The sequence below is a fragment of the Mesoplodon mirus genome, assembly GCF_964341445.2.
Source record: "Mesoplodon mirus genome assembly, chromosome: X".
NCBI lineage: Eukaryota > Metazoa > Chordata > Mammalia > Artiodactyla > Ziphiidae > Mesoplodon > Mesoplodon mirus.
This window is the reverse complement of record NC_138981.1, coordinates 29,934,591-29,950,359: the sequence shown is the minus strand read 5'-3', so window position 1 is coordinate 29,950,359 and position 15,769 is coordinate 29,934,591. Positions and strand designations below refer to the sequence as shown.

General features: G+C 40.3%; 1 protein-coding gene across 2 annotated transcripts in view; it reads left to right on the top strand.

Moving 5' to 3' along the window:
- Positions 1 to 15,769, top strand: part of DMD (dystrophin) — a 2,064,872-nt gene that overhangs the window by 1,844,324 nt on the left and 204,779 nt on the right. For both annotated transcript variants that reach the window (XM_082609524.1, XM_082609523.1), the window contains exon 62: positions 9,100 to 9,160. In XM_082609524.1, coding sequence (XP_082465650.1) covers positions 9,100 to 9,160 — 61 coding nt within the window. The remainder of the gene's footprint in view (positions 1 to 9,099; positions 9,161 to 15,769) is intronic.

Below are 15,769 nucleotides of genomic sequence, written 5' to 3'. Positions count from 1 at the left end.
TAGATGGACACTTAGGTTGTTTCCATGTCCTGGCTGTTGTAAATAGTGCTGCCATGAACATAGGGGTACATGTTTCTTTTTGAATTATGGTTTTCTCAGGGTATATGCCCAGTAGTGGGATTGCTGGGTCATATGGTAGTTCTATTTGTAGTTTTTTTTGTTTGTTTGTTTGTTTGTTTTGCGTTATGCGGGCCTCTCACTGTTGTGGCCTCTCCCGTTGCGGAGCACAGGCTCCGGACGCGCAGGCTCAGCGGCCATGGCTCACGGGCCCAGCCGCTCCGCGGCATGTGGGATCCTCCCAGACCGGGGCACGAACCCGTGTCCCCTGCATCGGCAGGCGGACTCTCAACCCACTGCACCACCAGGGAAGCCCCCTATTTGTAGTTTTTTAAGGAACCTCCATACTGTTCTCCATAGTGGCTGTACCAATTTACATCCCACCAACAGTTCTTTGCAGCTTTTCTATTGCCACCACCATTTTGGTGCATTCCCCAGGGTACAGTTCTCTTAACAGCCTTCTTTCCTTAAAGAGTCCAGCCATTTTTATAGCGTCAGCTACCATACTTACAGTCTTACAGTACTTACAGTCTTGTTCTTTCACTGAGTTTCAGTGGAAAGACCCACCTTACAAATATTTTAACCTAAACACATAATTTATCTGAAATTCACCTCCCAGTTTATTTTTCCTGTCAGTGAAACTCCCAATTGCCTCTTAAGTCTTAGAAGTATATAGAGTCATCTATGATTTCTCACTTTCACTGGGCACCAAATTCACGTATGAACTACCTCTCGAACTCCACACTCTCCTACCTCTAATCCACTGTATATAGCACCACAAGAACCATCTTATCTTTTCATCATCAGAATGCTCTGATTACAAAATATTCTATGACCCTCTATTTCCCATTGTATCATGTATGAACTAATCTTTTCATCATTCACGCTGGTTAAAGACCAATGCTGCCCGTTGAGGCAGAGAGATTGATTCCAGGATTACTATCATTCAGACAACATCCCATAAGTATGTGATTACAAACGGGATTTGTATGGTGATTAACATTTTGCAAAGCAATTTTATATCCATTTTCTCATTTTATCCTGATAACATTTCGGTAAGGGAGATATCATTATTCCCATTTTGCATATCAGAAAAATAAGGCTCAGGGAGAAAACAAAACTTGCTTCAGATTGTGCAATGATGGTGGAGTCAGGACTCAAATACAGTCCTTCTGAATATGTGTTCTGGACACCCTTAGTGATCCAGATACCCCTCAGGACTCTAGGTTGGGATTTGAGATAGAAAGCCACTGTGCTGAATGCCTTTCTGAGCTCAAAAAGTTTATAGGCTATCATGGAAAGAGGGGATGTGAAAGGCATGTTCTCAAATAGTCCACTGTATCATGCAGTATATCTAACGTGCCTTGAGAATTATACCAACTGAATGCCATTGACCTGTGGACTGTGGAGTTTTCTCTTTCCACCTTGATCAATAAAGAAAGACTCCTGTTGGCAAGAATGTCATTTGTATAAAATGCCCTTAAAATGTTCCTCTCCTGGGCTTCCCTGGTGGCACAGTGGTTGGGAGTCCACCTGCCGAAGCAGGAGACACGGGTTCGTGACCCAGTCCGGGAAGATCCCGCATGCCGCGGAGCGGCTAGGCCCGTGAGCGATGGCCACTGAGCCTGCGCGTCCGGAGCCTGTGCTCCGCAACGGGAGAGGCCACAACAGTGAGAGGCCTGCGTACCGGAAAAAAAAAAAAAAGTTCCTCTCCTTGAATCAAGTAAATATACTTCTAGGAATTTTGCTTAAGAAAATTAACAAAAATCTGTACAAAATTTTCTCTACAAAGATGTTCATTGCAGCCTTACTCATACCAGTGAAAAACTGGAAACAACCTAAATATTCCCAAAGAGGGAACTTCTTCAATAAATCATGGTACTTCCATTAATGGAATACTATTCAGCCATTTAAAATGTAAGCCAGGAATGATGTGAGCAACCATAGAAGGTTTGAGTGAGTGAGAGTGGTTCAGTTAGAAGCAGGTTTGCCTGAATGTAACAGAAAACTCAAATAACAGTGGCTTACAGAAAGTAGGGGTTTATAAGTCTCTCACATAGAAATCCAGAGAGAAACCGGAATGATAACTGCATATTCGTCAGGAACGCAGATTTCTCATATCTTTTCCTCAGTCATTCTTAGTGCATAGCTCCTGTAGCTTAAGTTGTCAGAGTCCTGCCCATATCCCCTCTTGCATTCACCATGCCCAGGCTCACCAAGCGTAGGCTTCCAGCTGCACATACCTGTGACTCTGCCTTTAAGGCCTTCTTCTCTGGCCGTCAGAACCTGCTCATCAGCACGAGGGGCAGGCCACAAGTGCCGGGGAGTCAAAGACTCCCCATACTCCAGGAATAGCCCTCAAGCAATAGTAGATAAGTTCCCCGTTCCCCTGGGGGGTGCGAGGGATAACTCTTCAGTGTGTTCTATGCTGAAGCCCCAGCTGCACTGGGCCCCAGGTGTCCGAAGCAATAATGCAAACTTTATCAGCTTTCCTCCCTTCTGTGTCTCACTTCCGGCTCTTCTACCAGTGCTTCCCTAAATCATGGCTCAAACTCATTGCACTCATATCCTTGTCTCTGTCTACTTTTGGGGAACTGCAACCAAGACGGCTTCTGTTCTCCTGGTTACTATAGCTCTGGACATCATGACATCTAAGGCAGGAAGAAATAGGATGGGAAAAGGGCAAAGCTACCTTTCAATTTAGTCAGCCATCTTTAAAGAACTTTCCCAGAAGCCTCACCTGGATATCCTCAACTGATATTCATAAGCCTTGGGAACCTTGCTGTACCCAGCAGTTAGAAGTTCTGTTACCAGGGAAGAGGAGACGTGGTGGCAATCCTGGATACATTCGTTACTAGCTGTGTGACCGTTTACTAGCTGGGTTACTTTACTGACCATTTCTGAGCATCAGTTTCTTTATGTGCAACAATAGAATAGTGTGACCACAGAGGGAGTTTGGAAGGATTACATTAAGAAACATACAGTGCGTGGTACAGAGTAGACAGGCAACAGCTTTGTTTTCTCCATTTCCTGAATCATCTGACTTCAGTTTGAGTAATAAACCAAAATTAGGATCTAATACTTACCGACTTATGACCTTAGATGTATCATTCCATGTGATCTTAACTCTTTCATCATCTGCAAAATAAAAATAATAATAATACCCACCTCACAGGTCACTCAGTGTCAAATAAGCTAGTTGAGGTCATCTTACAGGCACAGAAGGGGTTTTCCTTTCTCCCCCAGCCCCTCCATCACTTCCGCTAGATCAAGAATTCTCAACAGGAGTGATAATGCCCCCAAGGGGTCAAATTGGTTTTGGGGGATGTAAAAATCTTACTCTTTATATGTAGAGCACAGATACATACAATACAGAAACAGAGGTCTATACGGTATATCTGTGGCCTAAGGTTATCAGGAACAAAAATGTCTAAAAAAATACCTGGAGTTGGGGGCACATAGTAGCAAAAGGTCAAGAAACGTTGCTCTAGAGTCAATCTTGATAGACTGTGTCCATAAAACCATTCCTGGAATTTGCATACTTCTGAGGAGCCAAGTGCCAGTGGCTAGTTGATCCTCCCTAGTGCCTTTTTCATAACCCCGTAGGTGAGGTTTCTCTGTTGTCCCCAGTGAATGCTGTATTTTATTTATTTTTATACACTGCCCCCACTTTCTTTTGACCCAAGTATGTTATTAAACTCCACATCCACCAAATATAAGAAAAGTAGACAGCAGAAGCAAGAAGAACTACAATCCTGCAGCCTGTGGAACGAAAACCACATTCACAGAAAGATAGACAAGACGAAAAGGCAGAGGGCTATGTACCAGATGAAGGAACAAGATAAAACAACAGAAAAACACCTAAATGAAGTGGAGATAGGCAACCTTCCAGAAAAAGAATTCAGAATAGTGATAGTGAAGATGATCCAGGACTGAGGAAAAAGAACGGAGGCAGAGATCGAGAAGATGCAAGAATGCTTAATGAAGATCTAGAAGAATTAAAGAGCAGACACCCTCAGAATGGGAGAAAATATTTGAAAATGAATCAGTGGACAAAGGATAATCTCCAAAATATATATACAGCTCATGCAGCTCAATATTAAAAAAAAAACAAACAACCCAATCAAAAAATGGGCAGAAGACCTAAATAGACATTTCTCCAAAGAAGACATACAGATGGCTAACAAACACATGAAAAGATGCTCAACATCACTATTATTAGAGAAATGCAAATCAAAGCTACGATGAGGTATCACCTCACACCAGTTAGAATGGGCATCATCAGAAAATCTACAAACAACAAATGCTGTAGAGGGTGTGGAGAAAAGGGAACATTCTTGCACTGTTGGTGGGAATGTAAATTGATACAGCTACTATGGAGAACAGTATGGAGGTTCCTTAAAAACTAAAAATAGATTTACCATAGGACCCAGCAATCCTACTACTGGGCATATACCCAGAGAAAACCATAATTCCAAAAGACACATGCACCCCAATGTTCATTGCAGCACTATTTACAATAGCCAGGTCATGGAAGCAACCTAAATGCCCAATGACAGACGAATGGATAAAGAAGATGTGGTACATATATACAATGGAATATTACTCAGCCATACAAAGGAATGAAATTGGGTCATTTGTTGAGACGTGGATGGATCTAGAGACTGTCCTACAGAGTAAAGTAAGTCAGAAAGAGAAAAACAAATATTGTATATTAACGCATATATGTGGAACCTAGAAAAATGGTACTGATGAACCGGTTTGTAGGGCAGATATTGAGACACATGTAGAGAACAAACGTATGGACAGCAGTGGGGGAAAGTGGCGTGGGGGTGGGGGTGGGATGAATTGGGCGATTGGGATTGACATGTATACACTGATGGGTATAAAACTGATGACTAATAAGTACCTGCTGTATAAAAAAATAAATAAAATTAAATTAAAAAATTTTTAAAAAGTAGAAAGATTAATGAATGTATGAGGGTCTGAATTCCAGAGAGTGCTCTTTTAACACAGTTTAACTGATATTAGCATTCTTCTTCATTTTCTGGTTAGGCCCCTGTGTCGATTAAAACATGGCTTAACACCAGGGTGCATCACTTGGCCCATTCTGTTCATCATGCATTAGAAAGTGGTTGAAATAAGAACTTCCCTTAAACACTGGAGCCTGTGTTTGTGATTTTCAAAAATACCTTGGGCACAATATTGAATCCTGTTACCTCAAGGGAGGAGAAGCATTTGAAGGGAGAACTGCTACCCTTTCTTGCTCTTAATAACATACTGCATCTGTAACGCAGGGGGAAATTCAGAGGTTGGTTTTGGAGTAAATAAACTCATATGTAGTTTGCTATTTAAATTCAGTAGACAATACCCCACGGTGCTGTTGCCATATGATAATGGATGATTTTTACACCCGAGAATCTGATTCACAAAGCTGCATTGGAATTACGTATAGCGGTTATAGAAACATCTGTATAAGAAAATACCAAAGGACAGCATAGTGTCATAAAAACTATTTGCCAGTAAATCTGCTTTTGATGGGCTACTAAAAATGGCCACATCAGGCATAAGAGACGTGTGCGTGTCTATCGCGTAGGCTAGCTTTGTGAAGGATGACAAGCTTCCACTGGTACACTGAGATAAGAAACAGCTGTTGTTGGCATTGGCATTCCTGCAAGAAATGAAATGATAATTCTGGGACACACTTATGAGAGTTACCATATATTGGATCAACCTTTGAATATATGCAAGACCAGAATCATCTGGCAGCCCCAAGCGAAATTGCCCAACAACCGTTTAACAATCTCCTGAGAAGGAGCACTGATTCCAGTCGCATAGAACCATCATCCGATTGTGTGTCATTTCTAAAGCAAGTAGCTCCAGTGTGTGTGTCTGTGGTAGTGATGTGGCAGGGGAGGATTGGGGGAAGGCTGTGGTTATTTTTCTTCTTTTATTGCTTCAAGGACATTTTTTAGTGTAAAATTTCAGACCTTCAAATGATGACTGCAAAGCAGTTGCTTAGGTGCATTTATAAACTGTGAATCAAAGGGGAAAAAACATCTTTCAGCACAAAAAATTCACTGAATCTCACTATCGGATCTGTTTAGTAGCTACACATAAAGGCAGAAGGCTTTTATTCTAGAAAGTAAAAAATTAACAATTTTCATATACAATTTATATACTCTATAAAAATTAACAAGAACTCCAGTTACAAAGGCTTAAAATTTCATATTGATCTGGAACTTATTTTTTGGAATTTTAAAAATTGAATCCATTCAGCTCTTTAGCTCAAGCATATTCTGACTACTTCTCTGGCATTTTGGGGGGAATTTTTTTTTCCTCTTAATGTTTAACAATGCAAAGTCAAGTATAGATACCTACAGGTCTGGCCATGAGCTCAGCGCGGCATCATCACTTTTCTTCTATTTCTTGCTAGATTTTCTGCTTGAAGGTTGTTTCACTCAGGCGGAGGCCCCCCGCCCCACCCCCGGGCCAACCAGGCAGCCAGTAGACCAGTTCTCTCTGAGAGATGCCTAGGAGTAACATAGGAAATACGAACAGACTCTTCTGCTACCAGAGGATGTACTCAACATCCTCCAAATCAGAAAGGTTTTCTGGACCATAAGAATGTTAAAGAACTGGAGAAGGATAATGAGAGAAATGGTGGGGCTCAGCCCATAGTGACCTTTAAGAAAAGGATAAGCATCCTTTCTCAGTTTAGACATTCATAGACTTGGCAATACAGCCAATGAGAACTGGACCAAATGCTCTCTGTAGCTCTCTTCTTCCTTCTGTGATGGCTGTGATTTTAGGAAGAGGGCACACTGAGCAACCAGGAGCTATGATTTCTGGCCCTCCACCATGTTTCGTGCTACAGAGGGCTTGGGTTTTTAGGTTTCCATAACATCAGACTCTGCCAGGCAGTTCAGAGAGTTCAGCCTAAGTCCTCAAATCAGCTCTTATTACTCTGTGAACTAATATGGTCTAGAGAGCTGTGTCCTAGAGAAGAAAAACAGACAAGAGGAGAGTTGGGCAGAGAATGACAAAGGCAAAGGAGACAAGAATAGAAAAAGAAGGACAGAGCGTTTGAAGGCAGGGGACTACTTCGAAACAGCAGATAAATGTCTTTTTTCTCCATGTTAAAAATCCATCTGCCAAAATGAAAAGGTGCAATTAGGTAGCTAAATACAAATTCATGTTCTATATCTTTTAAATGACATATCGCCAAGGTAGAAAGCAGCATGTCTGGTTGAAGGTTGGGTGATTCGATCCCTCTGTTACTCTATATAAAACAAAGAATCTATAGTTTCATTACCCTTAAATTGTCTGGCAGTGGGCAAAGTTTTATTAGAAGCTTTTCTTTCATATTATGCAGTGTAGTCAAGGATATATTAGCTTTGATGTTTTCTTACATCTCAATACACTGTGGAGTGAATTTACCGTGAGGCTGATTTAGAAGGGAGCTTTTCATAGGAGGAAACAATGGTCAACATCAGCTGTGTTTCAAATTATAAGCAGGATGAAAATTCAGGAAAGAAGGGACATACACATAAAATTGCTAGGTGTTAATGTGTATGTATAACTGGTTCACTTTGTTATAAAGCAGAAACTAACACACCATTGTAAAGCAATTATACTCCAATAAAGATGTAAAAAAAAAACAAAACAGAAGAATGCTTCTTATATTTATATTCTTGATGCTATTCTGTGTCTCAAAAACTCCAGTTTCTTAAAACTCCTTTCAGGAGGAAGATTTTATTGTTAAGGGAATGGTATAGTGTCTACTAACATGATTATTTTGTCTTAAAGAAACAAAAAAACGCCATCATATTAAACCGTATATAAAAAGTATTTCAACTCTGGGAAAGAAAAAAACCCCTACAGCTTAAGCATTTAAAACACAGTTTAAGATGGGCTTCCCTGGTGGCGCAGTGGTTGAGAGTCCACCTGCCAATGCAGGGGACATGGGTTCGTGCCCCGGTCCGGGAAGATCCCACATGCCGCGGAGCGGCTGGGCCCGTGAGCCATGGCCGCTGAGCCTGCTTGTCCGGAGCCTGTGCTCCACAGCGGGAGAGGCCACAACAGTGAGAGGCCCACATACCGCAAAAAAAAAAAAAAAAAAAGATGACTGATTTGACTGATACACAATAAAGTTGTTATAAAACAAATTCCCAGTATGGGAAATTTAATTTCACCTATAGGATTCGTCACTCATCACCAAAGTTTTATTACACTCTGGTATCGGGTGCCATTCTCTCACTTTTGGTTATCTTTTCTAATAAGATCATGCTGGTCAGCTGACATTTTTGAGGCAGCAATTAAACATGTAATCGGTAAATGAAATTGGATTCTGTTTAAACCAAATAAAGAGAAAAACAAGCATATCAGAGTGATAAGTGGAGTACGTTAGCTTCAGTAACTTAGAATGTAAATATATCACAGAGGGATGTTTCAGCTGCTAAACTAATAAAACCCAGTCAATCAAATAGTGAAAGATATTGATAAACAGCAACAGGAAGTATTATAAGAAAAGCACCCATGGGGGCTTCCCTGGTGACGCAGTGGTTGAGAGTCCCCCTGCCAATGCAGGGGACGTGGGTTCGTGCCCCAGTCCAGGAGGATCGCACGTGCCGTGGAGCGGCTGGGCCCGTGAGCCATGGCCGCTGAGCCTGCGCGTCCGGAGCCTGTGCTCCACAACGGGAGAGGCCACAACAGTGAGAGGCCCGCATACCGCAAAAAAAAAAAAAAAAAAAAGGAAAATCACCCAATGGAGACACATAAGAGAAAACCCGTCAGTTTACTCTTTCAGTTTCTTACCTGGTCTATAGGTTTAGCAGTGGAATTTTTTTTCTTTGCATTAAATTTTGTGCCTGAATGAGTTCAGTTTTACTTAGATTAGAACAGCAGGTTAATCCGTCCTGTCTTCATGGGCAACTGAACAAACAGACCAATATCAGTGTAAAATTGTAATTCTGGAGATTAATGTTGTCTTTCTTGTTTGCGTGAACTTGACCTCTTGCCTTTTTTCCGCCCCTTTTTCAGCTTCTGTCCAGGGTCCCTGGGAGAGAGCCATCTCACCAAACAAAGTGCCCTACTATATCAAGTAAGTTGAAAGCATCATGTTCTTAAAAAAGCATTTATTGTGGCTAATATGTATATTCACAGATGAATTTATTTTTAAAACTCGACGTTAGCCTGGCCTACAATACCTAGTTCTTTCTTCCCCAAGGAAGCTTAGATAGGTAACTCATGCTAAAATTACCACTGAAAACTTGCTGATGCTACAGGGAGCCGCCTTTAGGAAAAATCCATTTAAGGCAGCATATATGCTGTGTTTTGTGATTGGAGGTGGTGTGGATTTTTCATAATAGAACGAAAAGCTGCTGATAATATTATGGATAGTGGCAATGAATATTTACAAGAACAATTTTATTTATTTAGGAGTTTTCACCGCACTTCTTCTTTAGACAAAGATGGAAGATGTCTGCAGCTATCTGTACCCAAACTGTTTTAGGTGAATAAATACCTGATGTACCCAAAAGGCAGTCAATAGCAGTTTTGGATTTGTGGAGCTGAGGTGTTCATTCTTGATGTGTAGCACTCAGCATTTTTCACATAGCAACAACAAAAATGATACTGTTTTCAGGGGTCATTTTTGTCAGTCAAAGGAATATAGGTTCTTAGAAGCACCTTCTGCAAGATGCTGCATGAAATACAAATTATGATACATTGGGTCGTCATGGAAGAAAGAGGAGAGAGGATGTTGAGTTACTATGATACCTTAACAGTTTCTCATCAGTTGTACAGTTGAGTCCAGCTTAAATTTAAGTTTCTATCGGCCACCTCAACAACAAACTTAAATTAATTGGATTCATGAAATAGTCTTCAGTATCAGCTTAAGTCTTTGAACTTGCATCTGCCATAGTCTGACTAAAAATATTAAATGTTTTTCCATTTATCAAGTCTGTTTTTATTCTTCCACTGCCCATCAGTTCTTCATAATTCAGTTCTAAATCAATAGCAGCATTCCTAGATCTTCATTACTACAGTTCTCAAGAAATTTGATTTCATGCCTCAGTTTTGTTAACTCAGAAGAATGGGGGTGAGGGAACTTTTTTGGCTCTTCAAGGAGAGATACATCCTTTAGGAAAGGTTGTCTTATTAAATTATACAGACAAGGTATCTCTTAACTTTAAAAATTCTCCTTTAATGTTTTGATCCTACTTTTTAGTTTTCTTATTTTTAATTTTATTTTATTATTTTTGTTGTATATAGTTATTTAGTCACTCTAAAGTACATGTTTTAATACCTATTTAAAATCACCCATTTTCTTAAATAATATATTGATTTGGACATGCACTATATTGCTTTACATCCACTATATATTTTGTGGAACCATTTTGTTCAGATTCTTCCCAGTCATCTTCTATATCAGTGTCTTCGTCATTACAAATTTCCATTTCTGACTAAGCTGTTTGAGACCTGCTACTTTTTCAACCCATTTATAAAACTCTCACTTTATCCAATTCCTTTATGAGCTAAAAGAATGACTCCTTTTGTAGCCAAGGTTTTAGGATCACCTGAGAATCCAAGACATCTTTAAGCCATCATTCTCCAAATTATTACCTGTTTAGGGCTCATTAAGTGTCTCACATGGGATTCCTAGAGTGCCCCCCTAGTCCCACTGTCCTTTCCCTAAATATGTACCTTCTCCCTGATGTTACACCTGCTACAAAAGATCCCAGTACAGTTCTGTGAAGCAGTGAAAATGAATTCGGTCCAAAAAATAAAAAGACAAATTCCAGAAAAGCTGTAATTCCTTCCTGTATACTAGTTTCTTACTACTCCTTGATGGGATCAGAGAACAGCTACTCTCTATTTGTCCTCCTATTTGTCCAGTGCTCTTTCACCAACTTGAAGGTCATGGTGGCAGTTTTGGTAGGGGCACAGATCTGGGAATAAGAAACCTTGACTTCGGGGGCTCTGTGATTAGTTGATTGTATGGCCTTGGGCAAGTCACTTAAGCTGTACAAACCTTGGTTTCTTATTTATAAAATAAGGAGTTGGACTAGATGATATCTAAGTTTCTTTGTAGCTGTAGGAATCAATGAGTGTGGCTCATTCCATGGTCTTGTCCAAATTCAAAAACTTTAAGATATCAGCTTTCTTTTTTAAGAAGTTTATCTTTATTTTAAAAATTCTTTATTTTCATTAATAACACAATATAAATTCTCAGTTTAAAAAAAAAACATAGGAGTTCTATTTTTCCACTGTGAATTAGCTTCAGATATGCCCTGTCAACCCACTCCAGTTTCTCCAGATACCCATTTAAAGAGCTTAAATCTTGGTGTTTAATTTAGGACTATTATTCTTCCTAGTTTAATGGTAAGAAACAGAGAACAGTAGACAGGAAAAATAGTAGAAAGGTGAGTATGGAGACCTTAAAAGCCTCTGAAGTGATCAGTTCCTTGGAATGAGAGATTACCTAATTTCTCAAAGATGTCCCTGAAACTTTACGGAGATCAATTCTCTGTAGGATTATAATCTACTTGAAATTAGAGATTGTACAGTTTCTCAAATATACCCCTAAAATGTTAAGCCATAATATAGGGAGAATGCATGTTCAAGAAATTTACATTTTCAGTAAACAGATTATTGATGTCCTTTGTGATTTATTATTACACATTACTATTGTCTAAAATATTCTCTTTACGCTAAATGACTTTGATGTACAAGGTCCAGTGGACTTCATGCACTTGCAGATGCCATTCATAATTTGAGATACCTTATTGATCCACAAATAACAATAATAGTAAGTTGATAATGACGTTATTTCAACCAGTCCCCATTTGTCCTCTTTCTTATTTGTCCTGACTTCCATTCAATAGTTTTCATCCACACATTTCCAGCTGCAAAGGCAAATGTTTTCTCTGGATACCTTTTAATGCTTTATAATGTTTCCTTTTTAATGCTGAGATAAACTGATCATCTAAATAACAAGAGGTTTCTACACCAATAACACAGTTCCAGGTAGTTATTGGGTCGTGCATTCATCCTTGAGGTTGTAAGTCATTAACAACGTCTTCTGCTCTAGATTGCAAATCAGATAGTGTTTATGTCTGCATCATGACGCTAGCTTTTCATATGATGCTAAGAAACTTCAAACTACATGTTTGTCTAGTTTATTAGTCCATAGCATACATCATTGTTACAGTCTTCATATTCCCTCTCCCTTGGGGCTTTCCTACCCCTGCCAGCATCTCTTTCAGGTTATTTGATTACAGCTTTCATTGCCACTGAAAAAATAATCACCAACAATGTTCAACCTGTTACAACTGCCTTTTCCATTCTCTGCCATTTTGTAGTCTTTTGGCCTATTGTCAAACTCATGAAATTTTCAGTATAATAGCCTTTAACCAGCTGCTGCATTCTGTTAGAATTTCTTTCACCTTTTTATGTTGCATACTCCCATATGGGTAAACCAAGCGGAGCCAAGAGCTGGGACTCTCTTGCTTTCTTAATGAGTTAGAAAATTATTCTTCTGTGTTCTGGACTGTCAAAAGAATTTAGGAATCCCAAACTTGCATGCAGTATGTTTTTTGCATAGATGACATAATAAGAGCATAAGAAATAGCACCCTGGGTCAGACCAACAGGGCAGCTAGCCGAGAACTCTGTCCCAGATGTAGGCACCAATGGCTGTGTTGTCAGTCAACCTAGTAATTTTCATTTCAAAAAAATTAGGATGGGGCTTCCCTGGTGGCACAGTGGTTGAGAGTCCACCTGCTGATGCAGGGGACACGGGTTCGTGCCCCGGTCCGGGAAGATCCCATATACCGCGGAGCGGCTGGGCCCGTGAGCCATGGTCACTGAGCCTGCGCATCCAGAGCCTGTGCTCCGCAACGGGAGAGGCTACAACAGTGAGAGGCCTGCGTACCGCAAAAAAAAAAAAAAAAAAAAAAAAAAAAAAAAAAAAATTAGGATGCATCATGACCATTTCTTAGTAATGCACTGTTAAATCAGTTGGCATTGAGTATATCCAATGGTTTCTTAAAATTTCCCCATTCTCCACTTCAGTCTTGTCTTAGCAATAATAAGTTCTATAAACTTACTGATTTCTCTATAAACAAATAAAGATATATCTCAGTTTCTCTCTAATCTACATCCTTTAACCTCAAGGGACAGCCCCAATTAAGTGCTATGAAATTCACTGAATACAATTATATTTACCCAGAGTGGACTTTAATCTCACATCGCCTTGCTGACTCCTTTTTATTTTCATCTTCCCAGTCTGAGAAATTCGAATCCGTTTTAGGTTTTTAGTCTGTCCTTGAATGAAAGATAAGCAGTCCCCTTGATCATCTTAGTTGTTTTTCCCTGGATCTTTTCCAGCTCTGTTGTATCTTCCTTGGGATGTCGTGACTGGAATGGCCCAAATATTGGTTATTAAATTTGTTAGCATCGTCTGTAGTCTCCCCTCAGTCATGACGAACGTAAATGCTATTCACTGTCTCCCATTGGTGCAGAAATGGAGAAACTAATTGAGGTCATAACCTGTTCCACATATATTAGTTCTAGCTGGAGGTTGGTTTGTGGCTACTTTTCTGTAATACCAGATCAAGTGTTTGACCTTATATTTCTGCCAGCTGACTCTTAGGAAGGATTTGATTTTTAGGCAAGCTGGTCCTTTCCTCCTTCAAAGACGCTGAGCTGCTAAATATTGGGAGGCATTCACTAATGAAACTTGGGAGTAAACCCACTGACTCAATCACCAGCAGTGCATTTCATCAGGTCGCCTTTCTGAATATTTCTGAAGTACTTCACAAAAGAGTGAAAAATGGGGTTCTGGGGAACATGCTAACTCTTCAGCTCTTTTTTACATGCAATGCTCAAGAAACAACTCATGTCTAAAGAAGTGTCTGTCTTTTCCTGCTGGTTATTTTGATTGTTGTACACATTGCTGTAGCTGTCTAGTGACCTTGATCTACCCTTCTCTCCATTCTCAATCCCAGGCATGTTTCTACAGCCACCTGTTATATCTGAGTTGCTCGCAACTTTCTGGTAGTTTCTGCTTAGCAAAATGAGGTATATAATACAACCTCCCTGGCTGAAGCTGACTGTCGCTTCAGTCAACATTTCTTATTACTATTGCTGTGTCTGCTGCCAAAATTGCTGGTTGGAGTTCTGACTCTTCCATATTCTTAGGACTACCGTCCCTCTGGCTCTACTGGTACAAGTATTTGACTCTGCATGAAATTATGGCTATCCACCTACACTTACCTTTGGTGTTTGTGTCTTCTTGTATCCTGTTGGTCTATTCATGGTTAAAGTGATGAATCTTGCTCTGAGTTTGAGTACCCTTGCTCTCTTAACTGCAGTAGCATCTGAGTTTTTTGTTTGTTTGTTTGTTTTTGACTGCATTGGATCTTTGTTGCTGTGTGTGGGCTTTCTCTAGTTGTGGTGAGCAGGGGCTTCTCATTGCGGCGGCTTCTCTTGTTGTGGAGCATGGGCTCTAGGTGCTTGGGCTTCAGTAGTTGTGGCACGTGGGCTCAGTAGTTGTGGCTCACGGGCTTTAGAGCGCAGACTCAGTAGTTGTGGCACAGGCTTAGTTGCTCCGCGGCATGTGGGGTCTTCCTGGACCAGGGCCCGAACCTGTATCCCCTGCCTTGGCAGGCAGATGCGCCACCAGGGAAGTCCCAGCATCTGAGTTTTGGCACCACTTCCCTCCATACCATATTGCCTCTGTTTCTATTTTCTGGACAGTTTTTCAAATTCCAAATCCCTCCCATGTTTAAAGCATATCTTGCCCTCATTCTTGCTCCAGCTCCCTATTATTTGTGCCAGGAGTTGTTCTGATTCAAGTTTTAGATTAGTTTATTTGTTCCTCTGAATTATTGACTACTACTTCTGTACCTATATTTATATAGAGAGGAAGCAGTAGTTAGCTATGTCTCAGCTTTAACGGCAAATCAACGTGCTAAATATCTGTGTTGGCTAGTTTGCAGTGGAAACATCTTCTGAGAATGAGGTGGGCTCTTATTATAAAGAACACCAGATTATGATATGCAGCTTAGAAAACATTCCCTCATGTCTCATTCCTGATACCTCGCTGTTCTAGGAATGATTCTAGTCTTCTGACATTCAGTTGAACATTGGTTGAGATTGGCAGAGGTTTTCATAGGTTTTCTCAGAATATAATTTTGTGCTGTTTCTGGTAAGATCCTTCACATGTATATTTTCCTTAAGAATATACCTTTTAAATGGACTTGAGGACACGGGGAGGGGGAAGGGTAAGCTGGGACTAAGTGAGAGAGTGGCATGGACATATATACACTACCAAATGTAAAATAGATAGCTAGTGGGAAGCAGCCGCGTAGCACAGGGAGATCAGCTGGTGCTTTGTGACCACCTAGAGGGGTGGGATAGGGAGGGTGGGAGGGAGGGAGACGCAAGAGGGGAGAGATATGGGGATATATGTATATGCATAACTGATTAACTTTGTTATGAAGCAGAAACTAACACACCATTGTAAAGCAATTATACTCCAATAAAGATGTTTAAAAAAAAGAGCGTTCACTAGGGGAGCCTGGACTGGGGGTTTTACATTATCATTTCGTATCCATAATCCCAGATGCTTCCATAAAAAAATAAAAATAAAAATAAAAATATACCTTTTAGCAGCTGATAAGACCACATGAAATAGCAGAAATAGT